The sequence below is a fragment of the Tachyglossus aculeatus genome, chromosome 21 (genome assembly GCF_015852505.1).
Source record: "Tachyglossus aculeatus isolate mTacAcu1 chromosome 21, mTacAcu1.pri, whole genome shotgun sequence".
Classification (NCBI taxonomy): domain Eukaryota; kingdom Metazoa; phylum Chordata; class Mammalia; order Monotremata; family Tachyglossidae; genus Tachyglossus; species Tachyglossus aculeatus.
The window spans coordinates 19,565,965-19,593,932 of NC_052086.1; the positions used below are offsets into that span (position 1 = coordinate 19,565,965).

The 27,968-nt window shown below is 44.6% G+C and overlaps 1 protein-coding gene across 1 annotated transcript in view; it reads right to left on the bottom strand.

Annotated features, from left to right (window-relative positions):
* Positions 1-6,448, bottom strand: part of GGT5 (gamma-glutamyltransferase 5) — a 66,202-nt gene extending 59,754 nt beyond the window's left edge. Inside the window, 1 exon segment of the mRNA XM_038763563.1 lies at positions 6,111-6,448. Coding sequence (XP_038619491.1) covers positions 6,111-6,283 — 173 coding nt within the window. The 5' untranslated portion in view covers positions 6,284-6,448.
* Between the last annotated feature and the right edge of the window lie 21,520 nt (positions 6,449-27,968).

Genomic DNA, 27,968 nt, shown 5'->3' on the forward strand with positions numbered 1-27,968 from the left:
CATGTTCCACATGGGGATCACAGTCTTAATTCCCACTTGACAGATGAGATAACTGAGGCACAGAGAAGTTAAGTGACTTGCCCAAAGTCACACAGCCAAGTGTAGACTGTAAGTTTGTCCTCTAGAGTTTAAGGTCATAATGAGCAGGGAATGAGTTTGCTAATTCTGTTGTATTGTACTCTCCCAAGCCCTTAGCAATGTGCTCTCATATAATAAGCGCTCAATAAATATCACTGATTGATAAGTGGTAGAGTCAAAATTAGAGCCCAGGTCCTTCTGACTCCTAGCACAGTGCTCTAACCACTAGGCCGTGCTGTAAGCAGCGAGGCTTAGTGGAAAGAGCTCGGGCTTGGGAGCCAGAGGTCATGGGTTCAAATCCCAGCTCTGCCACTTGTCTGCTGTGTGACCTTGGGCAAGTCACTTAACTTCTCTGGGCCTCAGTTCCCTCATCTGTTAAATGGGGATTAAGGCTATGAGCCCCATGTGAGAAAACCTGATTACCTTATATCTACCCTGAGAAGCAGCATGGCTCAGTGGAAAGAGCACGGGCTTTGGAGTCAGAGGTCATGGGTTCAAATCCTGCCTCTGCCACTTAGCTGTGTGACTTTGGGCAAGTCACTTCACTTCTCTGGGCCTCAGTTCCCTCATCTGTAAAATGGGGGTAAAGACTGTGAGCCCTGATCATCTGGTAACCTCCCCAGCACTTAGAATAGTGCTTTGCACATAGTAAGTGCTTAATACATGCCATTATTATTATTATTATTATTATTATTATTATTATTATTACCCTGGTGCTTAGAACTCGTGCTTAATAAATTCCATTATTATTATTATTATTATTATCATTACCCTGGTGCTTAGAACAGTGCTTGGCACATAGTAAAGGCTTAACAAATACCATTATTATTATTATTATTATTATTATTATTATTATCTTGGTACCCCTTCTCTGGCCCTCACTGTTATTCATTCATTCATTCATTCATTCAATCATATTTATTGGGCACTTACTGTGTGCAGAGCACTGTACTAAGCGCTTGGGAAATACAAGATGGCAACATATAGAGACGGTCCCTACCCAACAACGGGCTCACAGTCTAGAAGGGGGAGACAGACAACAAAACAAAACATGTGGACAGGTGTCAAGTCATCAGAATAAATAGAAATAAAGGTAGATACACATCATTAACAAATTAAATAGAATAGTAAATATGTACAAGTAAAATAATTAGAGTAATAAATCTGTACAAACATAAACAGGTGCTGTGGGGAGGGGAAGGAGGTGGGGGTGTGATGGGGAGGAGGAGAGGAAAAAGGGAGCTCAGTCTGGGAAAGCCTCCTGGAGGAGGTGAGCTCTCAGTAGGGCTTTGAAGTGAGGAAGAGAGCTAGCCTGTCTTCCACAATTAGTACTTCTATTCCTCTACCAGACCAGAATCTACCAGTGATTCTTCTTTGCTTTTCTATCTCCCTCACTAACCTTCATCTCTTTGCTCCCAATTCTTCTACCTCATTTCCCCTTCAATTTCTCTTTGCTCGATATTTCTCTCTTCCTGTCCCACTACTTCTCCATCCAACTGCTTTGTTCCTGTCTTCTCTCATTTTCCTTGTTTTCTACTTCTCCTCCTTGTGTCTCCTTCTTGGGTCTCCTCTTGCTCTCTTGGGAACTCTCTCTCCCCATGTTTTACTGACCTTTTCTCCTCTCTCCTATTTCCTCTCTCTGGTGGTCTCTTTATTCCTCATCCTTTCCCATTCTCTCCCTCTCTCCCATGCCTCCCTCTCCTTTGGCCTATCCCACTAATCATTACTATTATTATTGTCAAGTGATTACTAATGTGTCAAGTACTGTTTTAAGTGCTGCAGTAGATGCAAGTTTATCAGGTCAGACCCAATCCTTGAGCATGTGGGACTCACAGGTGAAGTAGGAGAGGGCAGGATTTAGAGGAAACTGAAGCACAGAGAAGTTAAGTGACTTGCTACAGGCGCCGGTTGCGGAAGAGTTAATTAGAGGAGGCTAGATTGTTTGTTGGGGACCGAATACCTCTGGACCCCAGAGAAGAGGCCCTGCGCATCTCAGCACCAGGTGTGAGATGACCCCGTGGTGATAAGGATGATGGAGGAGGCGGCAGGAAGAAGGGAGAGCCGCCAGAGAGGAGTGCCCTTGAGATCCTGTGAGCTTGGCTTTAGATGATAAAAGAGTTGCTATGCTGACTCCTCATATCAATGTCATAACATCATGTTGGATAGATCTCTTTACTGTATTAATTCGGGAGGCTTGGGTGTTATACTTTTGAAACGCCGCCACTAGTGATACTGAAATCGGTCTGTGGTGCTCATTCATTCTTTCATTCAATCGTATTTATTGAGCGCTTTCGGTGTGCAAAGCACTGTACTAAAAGCTTGGGAGAGTACAGCATAATAACAAATGGACACATCCCCTGCCCACAGCGAGCTCACAGTCTAGAGATGGAAACAGACATTAATATAAATAAATCAACTACAGATATATACATATATGCTGCGGAGATGGGAGGGAGGACGCATGAAGGGAGCAAGTCAGGGCAACACAGATGGGAGTGGGAGAAGAGAAGAGGAGGGCTTTATCAAAGAAGGGTTTTTGGAGGAGATGGGCCTTCAATAAGGCTTTGAAGTGGAGGAGAGCAATTATTGTGCTCCCTGTGGTCCTTGTGGTCTGTTGACCGGGCATCTCCCTGCACTGATCAGGGTATAAGTATGCTTCTGCATTTAGAGTCCAGTGTTCTGACGACTGGACACCTGTCCACATGTTTTGTTTTGTTGTCTGTCTCCCCCTTCTAGACTGTGAGCCCATTGTTGGGTAGGGACCGTCTCTATATGTTGCCAACTTGCACTTCCCAAGTGCTTAATACAGTGCTCTGCACACAGTAAGCACTCAATAAATACAGTTGAATGAATGAATGCTTAGAACAGTGCTTGGCACATAGTGCTTAGCAAATACCATCATTATTATTAAAGTTGTTTAAAACAAATGGTTTTCAAGTGCCTTGTATTAGTGATACCCCTACAAAACTATTCCTGCACTTAAACTTGCCCAAGGTCACACAGCAAACAATAAGCACAACAGGGATTACAACCCAGGTCCTCTGACTCCCACTAGGCCATGCTTGTTCTCCTCATCTCTCACTCTCTCTCTTGCCCTGTTCTATCCTCTTTTGTACTGCCCCTCCTTGCCTCTGCTCTCTCCTCTCGTTGACTTCTTGCTCACATCCTCTCTCCTACCTGGAACTCTTCATATCCAGCAGACCAAGAACTCTCCCGTTTTCAAAACCCTTCTAAAACCACATCTCCTCCAGGAAGCTTTCCTGGTTAATCTCCATCTTTCCACCTAAGTTCCCCTCCCCACAACTGTCTCTCCAGCCCTTCTGCATCACCCAGGCTAGACTGTCTCTACATGTTGCCAACTTGTACTTCCTAAGCGCTTAGTACAGTGCTCTGCACACAGTAAGTGCTCAATAAATATGATTGAATGAATGAATGAATTCATCCCCACCCTCCTAGCCCTACACCCTGAAGCACCTATGTACATATCTTCAAATTCTGTTCCTTCTCCCTCCCTACAATTTATTTTAGTGTCTGTCTTCCCCTCTGGGTGGCAAGCTCCTTGAGGGCAGAAATCTAGCCTACTAATTTAAGTGTACTCTCCCCTTTGCTTAATACAGTGCTCTGCACAAAATAAGTGCTCAGTAAGTTTCACTAATGGATTGACTGATTGATTGTCTCTGTCTCAACTCCATGCTGAGAAGCAACGTGGCTAGTGGAGAGAGCACAAGCTTGGGAGTCAGAAGGTCATGGGTTCTAATCCCAGCTCCCCCACTTGTCTGCTGTGTGACCTTGGGAAAGTCACTTCACTTCTCTGTACCTCAGTTACCTCATCTATAAAATGAGGATTAGGTTCATGAACCCTATGTAGGACATGGACTCTGTGCAATCTGATTACTTTGTATCTATCCCAGCACTTAGAACAGTGCTTGGCACTTAGTAAGTGCTTAAGAAATACCATAAAAAAACTGAATCTGCCACACTGTCCCCTTCTTTGCCTCTCTGTTCCTCTGCTTACTGTCACTTTCCTGCTAAGCTCCAGACCAGATGGCTGTTGACAGAGGGCAGAGGTTGGGCTTTGAGAGAAAGAAGGGCAATATCATTACACAGTCTGGATCTTGGATCTCCTGGAATAATGGATCTTGATGGGATCCAGGAAGAGCTTAGGATCTTGCTGGAGACCCAATCTAGCCGTGCTCTGCCCATCTCCCCATATGTCCTGGGTTCTTCTAGACTGTGAGCCCACTGTTGGGTAGGGACCGTCTCTATATGTTGCCAACTTGTACTTCCCAAGCACTTAGTACAGTGCTCTGCACACAGTAAGTGCTCAATAAATACGATTGAATGAATGTCCTGCTGCCATATGGGATGGAAGGGTTAGCAGCTTTCCCGGGACCATCCCCTCTTCTCAGAGCAGTGTCTCCTCTCCTGTCATTAGTTAACTCGTGCATATGCCCAGTCACACGCTACGTTGCCAATTTCTTGGCCATCCGTTTCGTTTTCTATTTGCCCATGAGAGAGTATGTGTCTCCCCAGGGTGGCTACCTCGAAAGACTTAGATTGGCTAGTTGGTGGCCAGGAGATTCCCTGCTGCTTAAGGGCTGCACGCAAGGGTGAGATGGAATGGGATGTTAGAGCGGGAAGGAAAAGGGCCAAATTTGGGGGAGCCCCTGGGCTGGGAATTCCTCTCCCCCCTGGGGAAAAAGCCCACCTAGGTGAGACCCGATAGAATGAACACAGGCTAGGAACCCAGTAGACCTGGGTTCTAATCCTGGCTGTGTGACCTCTGTGAAATCACTTAACTTCTCCGTGCCTCCATTTCCTTGTCTGTAAAATGGAGAATTAAATGCCAGTTCTCCCTCCCTGTGAGCCCTGTGTGGGACAGGGATCATGTTGGATCTGATTGCATTGCATCTCTCCCAGGGCTCAGCACAGTGCTTGGCACATAGCACTTAAAAATAAAATAATAATTATTATTTAATTTAAGTCCTTATGATTGTTGTTACTATTAGGTCTGCTGGTATTCAGTTATCACCTTAAGTTTCCATAGCTGCACTTCAGAACTCAAGGCACTTCCTCGTTTGTTGGTTTATCCTTTATATCTAGAGGAGGGAAGTGCGTGTGTAGGGGGGGAACTATTATCCCTATATACAAAAGGGGAACCTGAGGCACAGAAAACGGAAATGAATTTCCCAGGGACACCCAGGCGGTCAGTGGCTGAGGCTGGATAAGAAATTCCAAATCCCAGTGCCCCAAGTGAAGCTTAAGTCACATGAGGAAACAATAATAATCATAATAATTATGGTGCTTATTCATTCATTCTATCATATTTATTGAACGCTTCCTGTGTGCAGAGCACTGTACTAAGCACTTGGGAAGTACAAGTCGGCAACATATAGAGACGGTCCCTACCCAACAACGGGCTCACAGTCTAGAAGAGGGAGACTTGTTAAGCACTTACTATGTGCCGAGCACTGCTGTAAACGCTGGGGTAGATACAAGATAATCAGTCCCTGTCCCTCATGGGGCTCACACTCTTAATCCCTATTTTCCAGACGAGATAACTGAGGCCCAGAGAAGTGAAATGTCTCACCCAAGGTCACACAGCAAACATGTGGGAGAGCCGGGATTAGAACCCAGGTCCTTCTGCCCCCCAAACCCATGCTCTATCCACTGAGTCACGCATGGAGAGATCAGGGAGAGGAGGGGTGTGTGGAGCAGGGTCCCTACTTCTTCCAAGGTGCTTTCTTGATTGGAAATTGTATATATGTTTGTACATATTTATTACTCTATTTATTTATTTTACTTGTACATATCTATTCTATTTATTTTATTTTGTTAGTATGTTTGGTTTTGTTCTCTGTCTCGCCCTTCTAGACTGTGAATCCACTGTTGGGTAGGCCCTGTCTCTATATGTTGCCAATTTGTACTTCCCAAGCGCTTAGTACAGTGCTCTGCACATAGTAAGCGCTCAATCAATACGATTGATGATGATGATGATGATGAAACTGCCCCCAAATCCCACGTCCACTTACCTGCCAATTTCGGAGCAGGTCTTGGAGTCAGCGGCCACGGCTCCGTGCAGGTAGCCCCGCTCCCGGCAGTTGGCCTGGGACCATTTGGAAGTCAGGATGATGGTGGGGGCGATGATGGCAGCCAGAATTCCCAGGGTCAGGAGCAAGTAACCGCAGAGCTTTCCATACGCCATGGGAAACCTGGGAAGTGGGACCCAGGGGAATCTGGCTGGTAGATGCCAGACAGGGAGCGGGAGACCTGTTGTCAGTTGAGGAGTTTTTCCAGAGTTGCCGGCTCCCTCTTTCTCCCAGGGCCTGGACCTGGGGCTTGGGAGAATTTCTCCAGTAACCGGTGTGCTGCGGCTGCTGCAGTTGTGACAGCTGTCCCTGCGCAGCTAGCTGAGGATGTGTTCGCTCCTCCCTCCTTCACTAGTGGGAAGCAGCGGATCCCACGCCCACATCCCTGTTTTGAAATACAAACACCCCCTCTGGAGGCTGGGGAAGCCCTGGGACCGGCTTCTGGAGTCTAAGGATCTCAGCTGGAGGGAGGCCTCAAGGATTCCAAGCTGCCGGCTTGCTTCTCAACTCGTTCATTCACTCATTCATTCATTCAATCACATTTATTGAGCGCTTACTGTGTGCACAGCACTGTACTAAGTGCTTGGGAAGTACAAGTTGGCAACATATAGAGACAGTCCCTACCCAACAGCAGGCTCACAGTCTAGAAGCTCGATCGCAACAACATGGCTTAGTGGAAAGAGCCCGGGCTTGGGAGTCGTAGGTCGTGGGTTCATTCAATCATATTATTATTATTGAGCGCTTACTGTGTGCAGAGCACTGTACTAAGCGCTTGGGAAGTCCAAGTCGGCAACATACAGAGACGGTCCCTACCCAACAGCGGGCTCACAGTCTAGAAGGGGGAGACAGACAACAATCCGGCTCCACCGCCACTTGTCAGCCGTGTGACTTTGGGCAATTTACTTGACTTCTCTGTGCCTCAGTCACCTCATCTGTAAAATGGGGATGAAGACTGTGAACCCCACGTGGGACAACCTGATAACCTTGTATCTACTCTAACACTTAGCACTGCTGTGTGACTTTGGACAAGCCACTTAACTTCTCTGTGCCTCAGTTACCTCATCTGTAAAAGGGGATTAAGACTGTGAGCCCCACATGGCTTGGCACGTAGCGGTTAACAAATACTGTTATTATTATTATTATTATTATCATTATGCTTTGAGTGCTTACTATGTACTAAGAGCTTGGGAGAGTACAATGGAATAATAAACAGATGCAGTCCCTGCCCACGACAGGTTTACGGTCTAGAGGGGGAGACAGGTAATAATATAAATAAATGAGGTAAATAAATGAATCAATCAATCAATCAATAAATAAATGAGAAGCAGCATGGCTCAGTGGAAAGAGCACAGGCTTGGGAGTCAGAGATCATGGGTTCAAATCCCGGCTCTTCCAATTGTCAGCTGTGTGACCTTGGCAAGTCACTTAGCTTCTCTGTGCCTCAGTTACCTCATCTGTAAAATAGGGATAAAGACTGTGAGCCCCACGTGGGACAACCTGATCACCTTGTATCCTCCCCAGCACTTAGAACAGTGCTTTCCACATAGTAAGTGCTTAACAAATGTCATCATTATTATTATATTATTATTATTAAATAAATGACATTTATGTACATAAGTACTGTGGCGCTGGGAGGGGGAATGAAGAAAGGGAGCAAGTCAGGGTGACCCAGAAGGCAGTGGGACAAGAACTTATTATTATTATGGTATTTGTTAAGTGCTCATTATGTGCCAAGCACTGTTCTAAGCACTGGGGTAGACTCAAGGTAATCAAGTTGTCCCACGTGGGGCTCACAGTCTTAATCCCCTTTTACAGATGAGGTAACTGAGGCACAGAGAAGTTAAGTGGCTTGCCCAAAGTCACACAGCAGACATGTGGCGGAGCCGGGATTAGAACCCACGACCACTGACTCCCAAGCCCGGGCCCTTTCCAATAAGCCATGATAACGCCTTCCCTACTGGCTAGAATCCAGGCATGAACCCAAGTACATTTCTTATTATTATTATTGTGGTATTTGTGGAGTATTTACAATGCTCCAAGCACTTTACTAAGTGCCAGGTAGAAACGAAATAATCAAGTCCCAAATGGGGCTCACAGTCGAGGTAGGAAGGAGAATAGGTATTGAATCCCTATGTTGCTGATAAGGGAAAGGAGGCAGAGATAAATTAAGTGGCTTGCCTGAGGTCGCACAGCAGGTAAATGGCATAGCTGGGATTAGAACCCAGGTCCTTTGACTCTGAGGCCTGTGCTCTTTCAACTGGGCCCACACAATTCTCTGTTTTGAGGACTTAGAGGAGCCTAGATAATCCCGGGGGTCGGGGGCAAAGTGGGGAGGAAGTGGAGCAAGGGGCAAAAACAATTTCTTCTTCTACTGGATTGCAGAGGTTCATCAGTTCTGGTTTAAACCCTGGAGGAGAAATGCCCAGACTGGGCTGGTTTGTAGCAGCCCTGGAATCACGGAAAAGAAATAGCAAGCCATTGACATTAGAGAAGCAGCATGCCCTAATGGAAAGAGCATGGGCTGGGAGTCAGAGGACCTGGGTTCTAATCCTAGCTCTGACAAATGCTTGCTGTAATAATAATGATGGTGCTTGTTAAGTGTTTACTATGTGTCAAGCATTGTTCTAAGCCCTGGGGTAGACACAAACTAATCAGGTTGGACTCAGTCCCGGTCCCACATGGGGCTCATAGTCTTACTCCCCATTTTACAGATGAGGTAACTGAGGCACAGAGAAGTGAATTGACTTGCCCACGATCACAGAGCAGACAAATGGGGGAAACGGGATTAGAACCCAGATCCTTCTGAGTCCCAGGCCCGCATTCTATCCATTAGGCCATACTGCTTCCCTTGGGCAAGTCACTTTCCCACCACACCTTTTGGGGACTCCAGAATAACAATAATAATAATAATAATAATAATAATAGCATTTGTTAAGTGCTTTCTATGTGCAAAGCACTGTTCTAAGCACTATGGGGGATACAAGGTGATCAGGTTGTCCCACGTGGGGCTCACAGTCTTAATCCCCATTTTACAGATGAGGTAACTGAGGCCCAGATAAACTAAGTGACTTGCCCAAAGTCATACAGCTGACAAATGGCGGAGCGGGGATTAGAACCCATGATGTCTGGTTCCCAAGCCCATGCTCTTTCCACTGAGCCACACTGCTCCTCTTAGGAGAAAGAAAGAGGAGTTGCTGGAGGAATGGTAGAAACAGAAAAAATAGGGAGGTGGAGGATGATGACAGAGACAGAGACAGAGGAACAGAGACAGAGAGAGGAACAGAGACAGAGGGAGGCAGAATAAGAAAGATGGAGAGAGGAGGGAGGGAGAGGGAAAGAGGAAGACTAGACTTTCAGCTTGTTGTGGTCAGGGAACATGTCTGCTAGCTCTGTTATACTGTACTCTCCCAAGCACTTAGTAGAATGACCTGCAAATAGCAAGCACTCAATAAACGCCATTGATTGAGAAGATACACTGACTGAAAAGGCATAGAGGCCATCAAAAGAAAACAACAGAGAGAATAACAAAGGAACTAAGTTTCACAACAGGGCAAGACAGAGAAGAACATTAAATGGAAGAATTAGAAAGGGAAATGTAGAGAGGCCCAAGTAGACTACCAGTGGGACAGAGAGAGGGAGTACAGAAAGACTCCCCCAGAAATAGAAGGGCAGGTCAATAGAAAAGGAAAGAGTCAAATAGGCCAAAAGAAGAAATGAAGGCCCCTGGGGGAGTGGAAGCTAAAAGTAAGGAAAATGGGGAGAATAACACAGTGTGGGGCGGGGAGGAGTTGGGAGAGAGAAAGAAGAAAAGTCCAGCATCTCTCTAACCTGGCCAGTTAGTACACTTAGTACAGTACTCTGCACAAAGTAAGCACTTAAATCCACTTACTGCCAAAGGACAGGTATTTTCCCATAGCCATTTATAAACTTGAATGCTGTGAAACCCGAGCCGCCGCTTTCTTTGGTAGCAATTACGCTGAAGAGTGTAGTAATAGTACTTATTAAATGCTTATTATGTGCCAAGATGGGAAAGAATACACAAGTGGGAATTAGACCCAATCTCTGTCCCTCGAGGGGATTGCATTTTCTAGCCAGGCACGTGGGATATCGAGCCAAATCATACTGGAGTAAAGTATGGACTGGAGTGGGGAGAGACAGGTGGCTGGAAGGTCAACAAGGATACTGATGCCGTAATCAAGGCAGGATAGGATAAATGCTCGGATTAACGTGGTAGCAGTTTAGATAGAGAGGAAAGGGTGGATTTTAGTGATGTTGTGAAGGTTGAAGCAATAGGATAGAGTGAGAGATTGCATATGTGGGTTGAATGAGAGAGAGGAGTCAAGGATTACATCAAAGTTACGGGCTTGTGAGACAGGAAGGATGGTGGTGCCGTCTACATGATGGAAAAGTCAGGACAGGATTTGGGTGGGAAAGTAAGGAGTTCTGTTTTAGGCATGCTACATTTGAGGTGATGGGAGGACATCCAAGTAGAGATGTCCTTGAAGGCAGGAGAAAATGTGTGACTGTAGGGAGGGAGAGAGATCAGGGCTAGAGATTTAGATTTGTGAATCATCTACACAGTGGTGGTAGTTGAAGCCATGTGAGTGAATGAGTTCTCCAAGGGAGTGGGTGTAGGTAGAGATTAGAAGGGGACCCATATGAGAGGCAGAGGAGAAGCCCACAAAAGAGAGACTGAGATTTAGTAGAGGGAGAGGAGGAGAACCAGGAGGGGACAGTGTCAGTGAGGCCAAAATCGGTTAATGTTTCCAGGAGAAGGGATGGTCCACAGTGTCGAAAGCAGCTGAGAGGTCGAGGAAGATTAGGATGGAGTAGAGGCCATTGGATCTGGTAAGTAGGAGATCACTGGCGACATTTGAGAGGGCGGTTTCTGTGAAGTGAAGGGGACAGAAGCCAGATTGAAGGAGGTCAAGAAAAGAATCGAAGGAGAGTAACTTAAGACAGCTGGTGTAGACAACTCACTCAAGGAGTTTGAAGAGGAATGTAGGAGGGAGATGGGACGATAACTGGAGGGAGCTGTGAAGTCAAGCAAGGGTTATTTTTAGGATGAGGAGACATGGGCATGTTTGAAAGCAGTCTGGAAGAAGCTATGGGAGAGAGAACAGTTGATGGTGGCAGGTAGGGAGGGAAGCAGGGAGGGTGCAAATGTTTTATGATGGTTTGGAGGGATCAGGTCAGATGTGCACGTATATATGTTTATGTATTTATTACTCTATTTGTACATATTTATTCTATTTATTTTATTTTGTTAATATGTTTTGTTTTGTTATCTGTCTCCCCCTTCTAGACTGTGAGCCCGCTGTTGGGTAGGGGCCATCTCCATATGTTGCCAACTTGTACTTCCCAAGCGCCTAGTACAGTGCTTTGCACACAGTAAGCACTCAATAAATACGACTGAATGAATGAATGAATGAATGTGAGGGGGTGGATTTTAAAAGTCAGGAAATCTACTCTTGAGATACTGCTGGGAAAGATGGGAGAGTTGAAGAAAGTGTAGGAGTGGGGCAAGATTGGGGGAAGGGCAGGGGAGATTTTAGAAAGCTCATGTCTGATGGTTTCAATTTTCTCAATAAAGTAGGTGGCCTGGTCACTGGGCAAGGGATTGGGGATTTGGTGGCATAGGGGATTTGAGGAGGGAGTTAAACATCTGGAACAACTGGAGAGGACAATGGGTTTGGGTGTCAATATGGATGGAGAAATAATTTTGCTGGGCAGAGGAGAGGACAGAGTTAAAGCACGTGAGGATAAACTTGAAGTGGATGAGGTCTGCATGATAGTAAGCGCTTAATAAATGCCATTATTATTATTATCTAGATTTCTGCCAGCAGCGCTCTGAGGCTTATGCCTGAGAGCAAAGGAAGGAGACTTTGGAGGTGATCCAGGGCTGTGGGTTAGTGGTACAAGATCAACAAAGGGATAGGGGAGCAAGTGAGTTGAGTTCAGTAGAGAGTGGTGTTGAGAGTGCCATTTGGTCAGCAGGGGAAGATAGTTTGGGTATTGAAGCTAAGCGAGGCATGATGACTTGAGAAAATTGGATGGCGTTAAAAGATGGGAAATTTCTTTAGGGGAATGGCACAGATTTGGTTTTCTTACTCTTTCCTTAGTCTTGCTTGCTTTCCTTACTCTTCCTCAGTGCCCGCAACAGAATATTTTGCCTTCTCAGCCTTCACAGCCCATAGGTCTATTTTTCAATTGCTTTCTTAGATTTTGTTGACCTGCTTCAAACACAGGGATTTTTTTTTTATTGCTTCCTAAAATTTCACAAGCTGTTTGGACAACTTTAGACAAGAGTGGTTCCTAGCCAAGGGCCAATGAGCAGTCCATGAGGAGACATTAGACACTAGGAAAGCCAGTGTGAAACAGTTTTTTTTTTTGGGTTGTTTGTTTTTCTTTGTTTTATTTTTATGGTATTTGTTACGCACATTCTATGTGCCAGGCCCTGAGCTCTGGGGTAGCTACAAGCTAATCAGGTTGGACACAGTCCATGTCTCACATGGGGCTCACAATCTTTTAATCCTCATTTTTCAGATAGGTAACTGAAGCATAGAAAAATTAAGTGATTTGCCCAAGGTCACACAGCAGACAAGTAGCAGTGTGCTCTAATGGACAGAGCGTGGGCTTGAAAGTAAGAAGGACCTGGGTTCTAATCCTGCCACTGCCACTTATGTGCTTCTCTGTACTAAGCACTGGGGCAGACACCATACAGTCAGGCCTGACAGAATCCCTGTACCACAAAGGGCTTACAGTCTAAGGGGGAGGGAAAGCAGGTATCTTATCTTCATTTTATAGAGGAAGAAACAGAGACATAAAGAAGTTAAATGACTTGCCTATGGTCACATTGTAGGCAAGTGGCAGAGCCAGTGTTTTAAAACAAGGATTAAAACCAGTTCCCCTAACTCCTAGGCCCTTGCACTTTCCATTAGACCGGGGTGTTTCTCTTTAACCCTTTAGCAGCCCAACAATGCTGAAGCTTTAAATGGTATTCTAGACCAGGTTAACTAAAAAGAAAGAATAGCATAATGAAAACTTCACAAATTCGTTCCTCTAATGCCAACCTTCTCACTGTACCTCAGGCTGGTCTATCTCACTGCCAACCTCTCACACACATATTGCCTCTGGCCTGGTATAGCCCTCTCTCTTCATATTCGACAGACAATTACTCTCTCCACCTTCAAAGCCTTATTAAAGGCACTTCTCCTCCAAGACGCCTTCCCTGACTAAGCTGTCTTTCTTCTTCTCCCACACCCTTCTGCGCTGCCCTGACTTGCTCTTTTCATCCATTCTCCCCTCTCAGCCCCAAGGCACTTGTGTACATAACTGTAATTTTATTTATTTATATTAATGTCTGTTTCCCCCCCTAGACTGTAAGCTCGTTGTGTACAGGGAATATATCTATTACCTTGTTATATTGTACTCTCCCCAGCGCTTAGTAAAGTGCTCTGCACACAGTAACCACTCAATAAATACGATTGACTGACTGATCGACGAACTCAAACTTTCCATCTAAACTGAAACCTAAAGATGGTTTTGACATTTCAACATTTATATATTTTGAGTACATCTTTGTGAAATGAATGAGTTGAAATCAAATGTTTGGCAAAGACTGTAAATGTTACATGGAAATTCAGTTTAGAATCTGCTATTGAGGGGCTGAGGTCAAGAAAAGCAGCGTAGCTCAGTGGAAAGAGCACGGGCTTTGGAGTCAGAGGTCAGGGGTTGAAATCCCAGCTCTGCCAATTGTCAGCTGTGTGACTTTGGGCAAGTCACTTAACTTCTCTGTGCCTCAGTTCCCTGATCTGTAAAATGGGGATTAAGACTGTGAGCCCCACGTGGGACAACCTGATCACCTTGTATCCCCCTAGCGCTTAGAACAGTGCTTGGCACATAGTAAGCCCTTAACAAATGCCATTATTATTATATTATTATGAGAAGCAGTGTGGCTCAGTGGAAAGAGCATGGGCTTTGGAGTAAGAGGTCATGGGTTCGAAGCCCGGCTCTGCCACTTGTCAGCTGTGTGACTTTGGGCAAGTCACTTAATTTCTCTGGGCCTCAGTTCCCTCATCTGTAAAATGGGGATTAAGACCTTGAGCCCCCTGTGGGACAACCTGATGGCCTTGTAACCTCCCCAGCACTTAGAACAGTGCTTTGCACAAAGTAAGCACTTAACAAATATGAACATTAATTAACTCAGGCCTCCTGACTCCTGGGTCTGTTCTTTCCACTAGGTCACCCTGCTTCTCTGACACAGGGCTAAATTTAAAAGCAAGCCCTAATGGATCTCTCCTATATGTTTGGGCTTCCCCAACAGGGTGGGTTTAAGCAGACTTCTCCCTCTTAGGCCTCCTGCAAGAGTTCTCTCCAAACCAGTCAAACGGCAGCAAAAATCAATCAATCAAATCAATCAGTGCTATTTACTGAGCACATACTGTGAGCAGAGCACTCTACTAAGAGCTAGGGGGAATACAGTTCAAGGAGCTTACAGTCTAGTTTTTAGTCTCTCTCCCTCTCTGCAGTCTCACATTTCCTCTTACCTTCAAGGTATCTCTACTTGGATATCCTCCCATTACCTCAAGATTAACATGTTCAAAACAGAACTCCTTATCTTCCCACCCAAACCCTGCATTTCCCGTGACATCCCCATCACTGTAGATGGCACCATCATTCTTCCTGTCTCACAGTTATGGTGCCATCACACAAGCCCATAACTTTGGCATTATCCTCCACTCCTCTCTCTCATTCAACCCACCTATTCAATCCATCACTAAATCCTGCTGGTCCCACCTTCACAACATCACTAGACTGTGAGCCCACTGTTGGGTAGGGACTGTCTCTATATGTTGCCAACTTGTACTTCCCAGGCTCTAAGTACAGTGCTCTGCACACAGTAAGCGCTCAATAAATATGATTGATTGATTGATTGATCACTAAAATCTGCCCTTTCCACTCCAACCAAACTGCTATCACATTAACACAATCACTCATCCTATCCCACCTGGATTTATTGCATCAGCCACCTGGCTGACCTCACAGCCTCCTGTTTCCCCCTACTCCAGCCCAAACATCACTCTGCTGCCCGGATCACTTTTCTACAAAAGCATTCAGGACATGTCACCCCACTCCTCCCAAAACTCCAGTGGTTGCTCAACCACCTCCACATCAAACAAAAAACTCCTCACCATTGGCTTTTAAAGTAATAATAATAATAATATTAATATTTGTTAAGTTCTTGCTTTGTGACAAGCACTGTTCTAAGCGCTGGAGTAGATTCAGGGTAATCAGGCTGTCCCACATGGGGCTCACGGTTTTAATCCCTATTTTACAGACCAGGTAACTGAGGCACAGAGAAGTTAAGTGACTTGCCCAGTCACACAACAGATAAGTGGCAGAGTGGGGATTAGAACTCATGACCTCTGACTCTCAAGCCAGGGCTGTTTCCACTGAGCCACACTGCTTCTCTATTCGATCACCTTGCCCTCTCGTACCTCACCTCACTGCTCTCCTGTACTTCCCAAGCGCTTAGTACAGTGCTCTGCACACAGTAAGAGCTCAATAAATATGATTGAATGAATGAATGAATGAACCCAGTCCACACACTTCGCTTCTCTAATGTTAACCTCACTGTGCCTCGATCTTGCCAATCTGATCACTGACCCCTCTTCCACATCCTGCTCCTGGCCAGGAACACTCTTCCTCTTCAAATCTGACAGACAATTACTCTCCCCAAGTTCTAGGCCTTTTTTAAGTCACATCTCCTCCAGGAGCCATTCCCTAAGTCCCCCCTTTTCCTCTTCTCCCACTCCCTTCTGCACCACCCTGACTTGCTCCCTTTTTTCTTCCTCCCTCCCAGCCCCACAGCACTTATGCATATATCTGTAATTTATTTACTTATATTAATGTCTATCTCCCCTCCTTTATTAATAATAATGACGGCATTTATTAAGTGCTTACTATGTGCAAAGCACTGTTCTAAGCTCTGGGAAGGTTACATGGTGATTAGGTTGTCTAACGGGGGCTCACAGTCTTCATCCCCATTTTACAGATGAGGGAACCGAGGCCCAGGGAAGTGAAGTAACTTGCCCAAAATCACACAGCTGACAATGGGCGGAGTCGGGATTTGAACCTGTGACCTCTGACTCCAAAGCCCGGGCTCTTTCCACTGAGTCACGCTGCTTCTCCTTTACATTGTAAGCTCATTGTGGGCAGGGAATGTGTCTGTTTATTGTTGCATTGTGCTCTCCCAAATGCTTAGTACAGTGCTCTGCACACAGTAAGTACTCAATAAATATGATTGAATAAATGAATGAATGAATAGAAGGGGAGACAGACATTTATAGTATTTGTTAAGCGCTTCTATGTGCCAAGCACTGTACTAAGCGCTGGGGTAGATACAAGTTAATCAGGTTGGATACAGTCCCTGTCCCACATAGGACTCACAGCCTTATCCCTTATTTCACATATGAGTTAACTGAGGCCCAAAGAAGTGAAGTGACTTGCCCAAGGTCACACAGCAGAAAAATGGTAGAGTCAGGATTAGAACCCATGACCTTCTGACTCTCTGATTCCCGAAGCAGTAGCTTGGCCGAGTGGATAGAGCATGGATCTGGGAATCAGAGGACCTGGGTCCGAATCCTGGGTCCCCACTTGTCTACTGTGTGACTGCCCTTAGGCAAGTCATTTCACTTCTCTGTGCCTCAGTTACCTCATCTAGTGAAATGGGGATTTCATGTGAGATAGGGACCATACCCAAACCTGATTACCTTGTTTCCACCTAAGGTCGTAACAGTGCTTTGCACATAATAAGTGCTTAACAAATACCATGACTATTATTATTATTATTATTATTATTACTACTACTACTTGAGGACATAAGTCTTGTTCTCCCGGAGCCTACAGTTAACTGGTGTAGATAGCCACTAAATCAATCAATCAATCAGTAGCATTTATTGAGCACTTACTGTATGCAGAGCACTGTACTAAACATTTGGGAAAGTATACTACACTAGAGTTGCTAGACACTCTTCCTGCCCACAAAGAGCTTACAGTCTAAAGAGGGAGGAAAACATTAAAATAAACTACAGGTCGGAGGAAGCAACAGCTTATAAAAAATATCATTCGATCAGTGGTATTTATTGAGCGCTTACTATGTGCAGAGCAATGTGCTAAGCTCCTGGGAGAGTGCAATACAACAAAATTAACAGACACATTCTCTGCCCATAACAAACTGACAGTCTACAATCTAAAGGTGCGTGAAAAAGATCTACAGTGGGAAAAGTAGTCAAGTGTTTAGGTGACGTCAAAGTGTTGAAGAGGCAGTAGCTGAGAAGAGTGGGAAGATGATTAATCAATTAATCAATGGAATTTACTGAGCTTGCTCTGTGTACAGAGTTGTTAGACAAGATCCCTGCCTACAATGAGCTTACAGTCTACAAGGGGGAGACAGACAGTGTCTCTGTTGCTGAATTGTACTTCCCAAGCATTTAGTACAGTGCTCTACACAAAGCAAGCGCTCAATAAATAGGATTGAATGAGTGAACATAAATTACAGTCAGAAGAAATAGTAGAGTATGAGGATAGATGCATAAGTGCCATAAGGCTGTGGTGAATATCAAAGAATTTAAGGTGTACACAGTCAAGAACATAAGTGACTCAGAGGGGAGAGTTGATAGGGGAAATGAAGGGTTAAGTTATGGAAAGCCTTGTGGAAGAAAAGTGATTTTAGAAAGGTTTTGAAGATGGGGAGAGTGATACACTGTTGTATATGAAGGGGAAGGGAATTTCAGGCCCGAGGGAAGACGTGAGCAAGATGTGTTGGCCATGGGATAGATTGAAGTACAGAGAATAAAACGGCATTAGAGGACTGAATGGTGTGGACTGGCTAGTAATAGTAGATCAGTGAGGTAAGGTAGGAGTGAGAGAGATGAGAGGTTCATCAGGAAAGGGCCTCTTGAAGGAAATGTGATCTGAGAAGGGTATGACATTTCCTGAGATAAGGAGCAGGTTTTTGTCCTTCTTTGGATACAATTGGATGCCATTTTTAATCAAGATGGCAGACAGAATCTTTCAAAACTTACTGATTTTATCCAAAGTCAGCAGGATTACTTAAACCAATTTTTGGAACAAAATTAAGATTTTCTTGGTAATAAATAGTTTCTCTTATAAAATTCAGTATCTTAAAACATTTATCTTTTTTTAAATTCCAGCTTTAAATTGTATTGCCATCCCCCCCGACCCCCATCGAAAAGAAAGCTATAAAATCCTACCTGCCCAGTGAGTAGCAAAATCTAGAGCTGTTGAGAGGCACAGTTACATCAAAATGATCGATTAAGCAAACTCCAGAGCCTCCTTGTGATGAGGGTAATGGAAATCCCAGATGCCCTGGGCTGGGTGGGGCTATGTCCTGCCAGCAATAGGCTGGGAGTGGAGCGGCTTCAATCCCATTCTGCCAGAGAAGGGTCGGGTGGGACCAGCTACTTTCAGCCCATGAAGTTGAGAGGGCAAAGCCACTGGTGTCACCATTGTGGGGCCAAATCTGAAGGTATGATGAACCCCATAAAAAGACACCACTGTGATGTCATGTGGTATCAAGAAGGGCCAGGGATGCTCAAGAGCCGTGGGTCGTCCATCCTGTTCTATCAGAAACTTGAACCCAAGAGGGTGGGTTTCCCTGAAGCAGGAGAAGAAGACTTAAAGGTGGTTGTACTAAAGCCATAACCAAGATGAAAAGTAATAGCATTTAACGAGACCCCGAAATCAATGACAAATGAGTCACTCTAAGCTAATTGTCTGCTGCATCCCCAGATTTTCAAAGGCTGAGAATTGCAGCTCGATGAAATCTGTTAATCAGAAAATACATAAAGGAAGGCAGTGATTGGGTTGTTTTGTGTTTAGGAAGAGGAAGAGTATTTGATGATATACAAATATCAGCAGATCCATTCCCAGAAATGAAATCATTTGGTGTTATGATCTCTTAGAATCCAAATGCTGTTGGGAATTTTCAGCTAGTATGTTTGTATATTTTATACATTTGTGGCTTATTTGTTCCTTGATGAAAATGACTCAGAGATTAAAAAAACACTATTTGCAGCAAAATAAGTGTACTGTATGGTATGAACTGCCTCGAATTCCTCAACACCAACTCTCTCCTCGACCCCCTCCAGTCTGGCTTCCGTCCCCTACATTCCACGGAAACTGCCCTCTCAAAGGTCACCAATGACCTCCTGCTTGCCAAATCCAACGGCTCATACTCTATCCTAATCCTCCTCAACCTCTCAGCTGCCTTTGACACTGTGGACCACCCCCTTCTCCTCAACACGCTATCCGACCTTGGCTTCACAGAGTCCGTCCTCTCCTGGTTCTCCTCTTATCTCTCCGGTCGTTCATTCTCAGTCTCTTTTGCAGGCTCCTCCTCCCCCTCCCATCCCCTTACTGTGGGGGTTCCCCAAGGTTCAGTGCTTGGTCCCCTTCTGTTCTCGATCTACACTCACTCCCTTGGTGACCTCATTCGCTCCCACGACTTCAACTATCATCTCTACGCTGATGACACCCAGATCTACATCTCTGCCCCTGCTCTCTCCCCCTCCCTCCAGGCTCGCATCTCCTCCTGCCTTCAGGACATCTCCATCTGGATGTCTGCCCGCCACCTAAAACTCAACATGTCCAAGACTGAACTCCTTGTCTTCCCTCCCAAACCCTGCCCTCTCTCTGACTTTCCCATCTCTGTTGATGGCACTACCATCCTTCCCATCTCACAAACCCACAACCTTGGTGTCATCCTCGACTCCGCTCTCTCATTCACCCCTCACATCCAAGCTGTCGCCAAAACCTGCCGGTCTCAGTTCTGCAACATTGCCAAGATCCGCCCTTTCCTCTCCATCCGTACCGCTACCCTGCTCATTCAAGCTCTCATCCTATCCCGTCTGGACTACTGTATCAGCCTTATCTCTGATCTCCCGTCCTCGTGTCTCTCCCCACTTCAATCCATACTTCATGCCGCTGCCCGGATTGTCTTTGTCCAGAAACGCTCTGGGCATGTTATTCCCCTCCTCAAAAATCTCCAGTGGCTACCAATCAATCTGCGCATCAGGCAGAAACTCCTCACCCTGGGCTTCAAGGCTGTCCATCACCTCGCCCCCTCCTACCTCACCTCCCTTCTCTCCTTCTCCAGCCCAGCCCACACCCTCCACTCCTCTGCCGCTAATCTCCTCACCGGGCCTCATTCTCGCCTGTCCCACCATCGACCCCCGGCCCACGTCCTCCCCCTGGCCTGGAATGCCCTCCCTCTGCCCATCTGCCAAGCTAGCTCTCTTCCTCCCTTCAAGGCCCTACTGAGAGATCACCTCCTCCAGGAGGCCTTCCCAGACTGAGCCCCTTCCTTCCTCTCCCCCTCGTCCCCCCTCCATCCCCCCATCTTACCTCCTTCCCTTCCCCACAGCACCTGTACATATGTATATATGTCTGTACATATTTATTACTCTATTTATTTATTTTACTTGTACATATCTGTTCTATTTATTTTATTTTGTTAGTATGTTTGGTTTTGTTCTCTGTCTCCCCCTTTTAGACTGTGAGCCCACTGTTGGGTAGGGACTGTCTCTATATGTTGCCAACTTGTACTTCCCAAGCGCTTAGTACAGTGCCCTGCACACAGTAAGCGCTCAATAAATACGATTGATTGATCTTGTAGCACCTCATGATTCTGAAAGAAAACTTTCCAGAAACTGATGTTGCGACCTTCAAATCAAGTTGAGGGTCATAAGAGACAAGTGGTTGGATGCCAGAGTGTAAGAGCTGCAAGACTAGGCAGACTGCCCAATCAGAGATTCTACATATTTCTAAAGAATCCAAAGGGCCTAACTCACTCTTAAGACCCTTCCACAGTCTTGTAAAGAACAAGAGAGAATCCTAAAGTGGTGGCAATACTATTTCAATGATCTCCTGAAATTACCTTGTTCTTTTTTTTAATGGTATTTGTTGGGTGTTTAGTATTTGTCCAGCACTTACTCTAAGCTCTGGGGTAGGTGCAAATTTATCGGCTGGACACAGTCCCTGTCCCCCATGGGGCTCACAGTCTAAGTTGGAGGAAGGAGGATTTAATCCCCATTTTACAGAAGAAGTAACTGAAGCCCAGAGAAGTTAAATCCTGCAAAGTTTAGGAAATCACTAATGAGAAGATATGGCACGAGCTCTGGCCATTATATGGGCCAGGGGAAAGAAAAGGGGACATGGAGTCAGGGGACCAAGGTTCACCACTTGCTGACAGCTTGACTGTGGGTCAGTCACTTAACCTCTCTGGGCCTCAGTTTTCTCATCTTTAAAATGGGAATAAGATAGATTGCAAGCGCCACGTGATAAGGGAACTATAACTGATCTCATGGCTTTGAATCTAAACTAGTACCTAACGTGTAATAAGTGCTTAATAATAATAATTGCATTTGTTAAGCACTTACTATGTGTCAAGAACCGTTCTACAAGCTGGGGAAGATACAAGATAATAGGGTCAGACACAGTCCCTGTCCCACATAGGGCTTACAATCTAAGTAGGAAGGAGAACAGGTATTGAATCCCCATTTTTCAGATGAGGTGACTGAGGCACAGAGAAGTTAAGTGACTTGCCTAAGGTCACATAACAGGTCTGTGGTGGAGCTGGGATTAGTACTCAAGTCCTCTGAATTCCAGACCTGTGTTCTTTCCACTAGGCCACGCTGATGGAGATAACATAATTATTATTGAAGAAGTCACCATGGCAATCAGAGCCATGAAACCTGGCAAAATATTGGAAATTAATAACAAGCTTGCTGAGATCTACAAATATGGAGGGGAGACCTTGCTTAAACACTTAACCAACTTTTCCTCAGCAAAAGTTGACCCTGAGGAGATGCCACAGGAGTTTGAAGATTCCATTATCAGCACCATCTCCAAGAAGGAAAGTGAACAATTCATTAATCCAGTATTTATTAAGTACTGATTCTGCGCTTGGTAGGATGCGGTAAAGTAGACACGATCCCTTTCCTCAAAGAGCTTACAATCTAATAAACAATCAGATTGAGTCCAATGTAGTGAGGGGGTCTCACTGTTCTCCACTGATGAAAAGACCTTAGCCAGGTATCCTGGACCAGATTTAATGAAAATTATTGGCCACACATTTCCAGAATCACAATGTAGCTTTATACCATGGGATGGCTCAGTAGTCATGATCTTTGCAGAACAACAAGAATGACAGAAATTCAGGAAGCGATACCAAGAAGCAGCATGACTCAGTGGAAAGAGCATAGGCTTGGGAATCAGAGGTCATGGGTTCGAATCCTGGCTCCTCCAGTTGTCAGCTGTGTGACTTTGGGCAAGTCACTTCACTTCTCTGTGCCTCAGTTCTCATCTGTAAAATGAGGATTAAGACTGTGAGCCCCCAGTGGGACAACCTGATCACCTTATATCCTCCCCAGCTCTTAGAACAGTGCTTTGCACGTAGTAAGCGCTTAACAAATGCCATCATTATTATTATTATTATTTTCTGTCAATCAGTCATTCATATTTGTTGAGGGCTTACTGTGTGCAGAGCACTGTATGCTTGGGAGAGTACAATATAATGATAACAGACATATTCCCTGTGCACAACGAGCTTACAGTCACTGACTGCATTCCCTCAGTAGATAATAATAACAATAATAGTGGTATTTGTTAAGCAATTAGTATGTACCAGGTACTGTACTAAGCATTGGGGTAAATACAAGACAATTAAGTTACACATGGGGCTCACAATCTAAGTAAGAGGTATAAGAGGTAGAACAGGTATTGAATCCCCATTTCGCAAATGAGGGAACTGAGTGAGGCACAGAGAAGTTAAGTTACTTGCCTAAGTCATACAGCAGATACATGGTGGAGGTAGAATAAGAACCAAGGTCCTTTGACTCCGCTTTCTGTTAAGCCAAACTGCTTCCCCTCAGATCTGAACTCTGGTCTGGCCTAGTAAATGCAACTATCTCAAGAAATTCATCAGGATTCTGAAACTGCTCCATGACAGCAGAACTCTTTGTACCACAGATGGGTGGACCCCATCTTATCCATATTGAGAAGCAGCGTGGCTTAGTGGAAAGAGCACAGGCTTCGGAGTCAGAGGTCATGGGTTCTAGTCCCAGCTCTGCCACCTATCAGCTGTGTGACTTTGGACAAGTCACTTAACTTCTCTGTGCCTCAATTACCTCATTTGTGAAGTGGGGATTAAGACTGTGAGCCCCACGTGGGACAGCCTGATTACCTTGTATCTACCCCAGTGCTTAGAACAGTGCTTGACACATAGTAAGCACTTAACAAATGCCATCATCATTATTATTATTATTATTTGCCCTCCCCACCCCCATCTTCAGTGGGGTAAAATGATGATGGATGGAGGTCCAGACCTGTTCAATTTATTCTATGTGATGTTGGGCAAGTCACTTTACTTCTCTGGGCCTCAGTTACCAAATCTGTATAATAATAATAATACTAATGGCATTTATTAAGTGCTTACTATTTGCAAAGCACTGTTCTAAGCGCTGGAAAAGTTACAAGATGATAAGGTAAGGTTGTCCCACAGGGGGCTCACAGTCTTAATCCCCATTATACAGATGAGGTAACTGAGACCCAGAGAAGTTAAGTGACTTGCCCAAAGTCACACAGCTGACAATTGGCAGTGCCGGGATTTGAACCCATGACCTCCGACTCCAAAGCCTGGGCTCTTTCCACTGAGCCACACTGCTTCTCTGGTATAATGGAGATTGAGATTGTGAGCCCCACTTGGGACAGGGACTGCATCCAACTCAATTTGCTTGTATCTACCCCAGTACTTAGCACAGTGCCTGGCACACACTAAGTGCTTAACAAATGCCACAATTGTTATTATTATTATTATTATTATTGTGAAGAATGTAATAAGGAATTTGAAGAGTGGCATTAGAATATGCTTCCTATCCTCTGATGGTGGTGGTGGTACTAATAATAGTAGTAGTAATAGTAGCACCAGCAAATTATACATTTATTGGGCACCCTCTAGGTGCAACATGCTTTATTTAAGTACTTGGGAAGAACGAAACAAAAAAAATGTAACATTCCCTGACCACAAGTAATTTAATGCTCTAATGGGGGAAGAGAGAAATAAAAATATTTACAAATAGAGTAGTAAAAATAAATAAAGTGGCATGGCCTAGTGGATAGAGCCTGAGTCTGGGAGTCCCAGACTGAGCCCCCTCCTTCCTCTCCCCCTTCTCCCCCTCCCTATCCCCCCTGCCTTACCTCCTTCCCCTCCCCACAGCACCTGTATATATGTATATATGTTTGTAAGTATTTATTACTCTATTTATTTATTTATTTTATTTATACATATTTATTCAATTTATTTTATTTTGTTAATATGTTTTGTTTTGTCGTCTGTCTCCCCCATCTAGACTGTGAGCCCGCTGTTGGGTAGGGACCATCTCTATATGTTGCCAACTTGTATTTCCCAAGTGCTTAGTACAGTGCTCTGCACACAGTAAGCGCTCAATAAATACGATTGAATGAATAAGTGAAAAGAAGGATCTGGGTTCTAATCCCAATTCTATCACTGTCTGCTGGATGACCTTGGGCAAGTCACTTAACTTCTCTGTGTTTCAGTTACCTCATCTGGAAAATGGGGGTTAAAACAATGAGCCCCAAGTGGGACAGGGACTGTGACCAACCTGATTACCACGTATCTACCCCAGCAGCTAGAACAGTACCTAGCACATAGTAACTGCTTAACAAATACCATTAAAAAATTTGGAAGAACAATTGAATATACATGCTCTGCACACAATAAGCGCTTAATAAATACGATTGAATGAATGTATACAAAATATGTTACATATGGATGACCTAGAAGCACACATTGTCAAAGACATATTGTGGTGGACCACTTTACAGAGTCAGCCTGGCACAGAGTTGGCATTTAGCACAGTGTTCTGCTCAGAATAAGCACTTAATGAATACTACTACTACTACTACTGCTACTACTACTACTACTATAACCACCATGGTTTGATAAATGAGAAGAAAACTGAAGCAAGGTGCCAGCCTTTTCCAAGGAAGTCTTTGATACAAACCAAAATTTTTACTGGCAATATCTAGCCAAATGCTGCCTCAGGATTCCAATATCCAAGCCTGTAGGATGGCCAAGGATGCCACAATAGACAAGAAAGTTGAAAATCAAATCATGAAGGCCAGCATATTCTCTGAGAGACTAGAATGTGATGGCAACGAGGCATCAGGTTTTAGAGAAGCCGTAGTGCTATCTGAAGCGGCCAAAGGCTCCTAGAGGACTTGGGCTATGGAGTTGTTGGATCTGCCCTAGAAGTCAGGGTTTTGGCATGTAAGGAAAGAATGTATAGTGTTTTTATAGCTAAGAACTGGACATTTTAGTTAAAACTCACTCAGGGGATTAGTGTTTTATGGGAGAGCTGGAATGAAGAACTTTTGGAGGCAAACGTGAGGGTGATTATGAAATGATGGATGGGCCCACAGGGAGTGACGAAAATATGCAGAAGAAATAAGGAAACACTGTTTGCTTTTAAAGCGATAATAATTGTAATTATGGCATTTGTCAAATGTTTACTATGTGCCAGGCACATAGTATTAAGCACTGTATTAAGCACTGGGGTGAATACAAGCAAATCGGGTTGGTCGCAGTCCCTCTCCTACATGGGGCTCAGTCTTAATCCCTATTTTGCAGATGAAGGAACTACTGAAGTTCAGAAAAGGAAAGTGACTTGCCGAAGGTCACACAACAGAGAAGTGGCAGAGCAGGGATTAGAACACAGGTGTTTCTCACTTCCAGGCCCGTGCTGTATCCACTAGGCGATACTGTTTCTCTAATTTAATGCAACTTTAATGTTAACTTGAAGATTTTAATGTAACTGTTTCATTTTTTTTTTTCATGGATGGCTTCAGAAACATTTATTAAGTGCTTTCTGTGAGCCACGCACTAGGGTAAGCACTGGGTTAGATACAAGATAATTAGTCCATTAAAGAAAAATTTCTCTTCATTTTAAAACCTGCACTGGCAGCAAGAATAATAATAATAACAATAATAATAGTGGTGTTCGCTAAATGCTTACTATGTGCCAGACACTACTAAGCACTGAGGTGGATGGATACAAGCAAATCAGGTTGGACGCAATCCCTGTCCCACCTGGCGCATACAGTCTCAATCCCCATTCTACAGGTGAGGTAACTGAGGCCCAGAGAAGTGAAGTGGCTTGCCCAAGGTCACACATCAAACAAGTGGTGGAGCCGGGATTAGAACCCATGACCTTTTTAGCCCCTTGACTACTGCTACTCCATCAGCAGCACTTGCAGGCCAGTTTCAACAGCAAGAAGCAAGGCAGGATCAAAAATGACGGAGACCTGGAACAAAGGCAGGAAAACAACACTGAAACTTTGTTCACTGCTCATCTGCTTGGCTGTTGGACTCTGAGTCCTTCAGGATGCCTTGTATCGTGATTCCAAGCTACAGGACTGCAGTACACTCCACGCTGTATTTACGGACTTCTGGTCAGTCAGGGTTATTGGGGGAGAAACCCGAAAAAAATTAATGATGTCTACAGACATTTCCCAAACAGTTGAATACACAGGCAAAGATGGGAAGAGCTAAACATCTAAAATACAAACATCTCTAGATAGTCAAGCTTCATTAGGCACACAAACTCTTAAAAATATACAAGCAAACCTTCTTACATTTACCAATAAAGTACCTAAGTATTTGTACTCAGCAGTCAGCAAGGCTATTCCAGCTCGCAAAAAGAACACCAAAGAGGGGTCTCTCTCCTGAATTTAAAGGTTCCACTTGACTTACTGTTTGACTCTCGTTCCTGGATAATTCTGGGAGATTTAGGCCTTAGGTTTCTGAGAAATGGGGTTTCTAGACAGCAGGTGCTGAAGAGTAAATTTCCTTTTTATCCTTTGGTTTCTCATAAGCAATCACTGCCAAGAGGGGAAGAGGAAATGCTCTAAGGATACAGAAAAGGGAAGGCTCAGAAAAGCTGGGCGGCAGACTCAGAGGACTTGTGTTCTAATCCTGGTTCTATCATTGCCTGCTCTATGAGTTTGGGTAAGTCATTTAGCTTCTCTGCACCTTAGTGACCTCATCTGAAAAATGGGAATAAAATACCCGCTCTCCCTCCCTCTAAAACTGTGAACCTCATGTGGGACAGGGACTGTGTCTGATTGGTTTATACCCAATTTGCTTGTATCCACCCCAGCGCTTAGTAAAGTGCCTGGCACATAGTAAGCACTTAACAAATACCATAATTATTATTATTGTTGTATAAACCCCAGCACTTAGTACAGTGCTTGGCACATGCTAGACTTTTAACAAATAAGACAGTTACTGTTATTATTGTCTCAGACAGCATCACTGTATTACCATTCGCCATAGCACCATGTGGCCTTGGGCAAATCATTTCACTTCCCTCAGTTTCTCTTTCCCCTTCTGAAAACAGGGGTTCAATACCCGTTCTCCGTCTTCCTTGGACTGGGACCTCTTTCTGGGGCAGACAGTGTCTGACCTGGTTATCTTGTGGTTGTCCCAGTGCTTGGCACATAGTGAACGCTTAAAAGATTCCGCCATTATTACCGTGGTCATTGTTATTATTAGGAGAGTAAAACTAACATCCACACCTCGTCCCCTTCTCCATCCCCCCATCTTACCTCCTTCCCTTCCCCACAGCACCTGTATATATGTATATATGTTTGTACATATTTATTACTCTATTTATTTATCTTGTACATATCTATTCT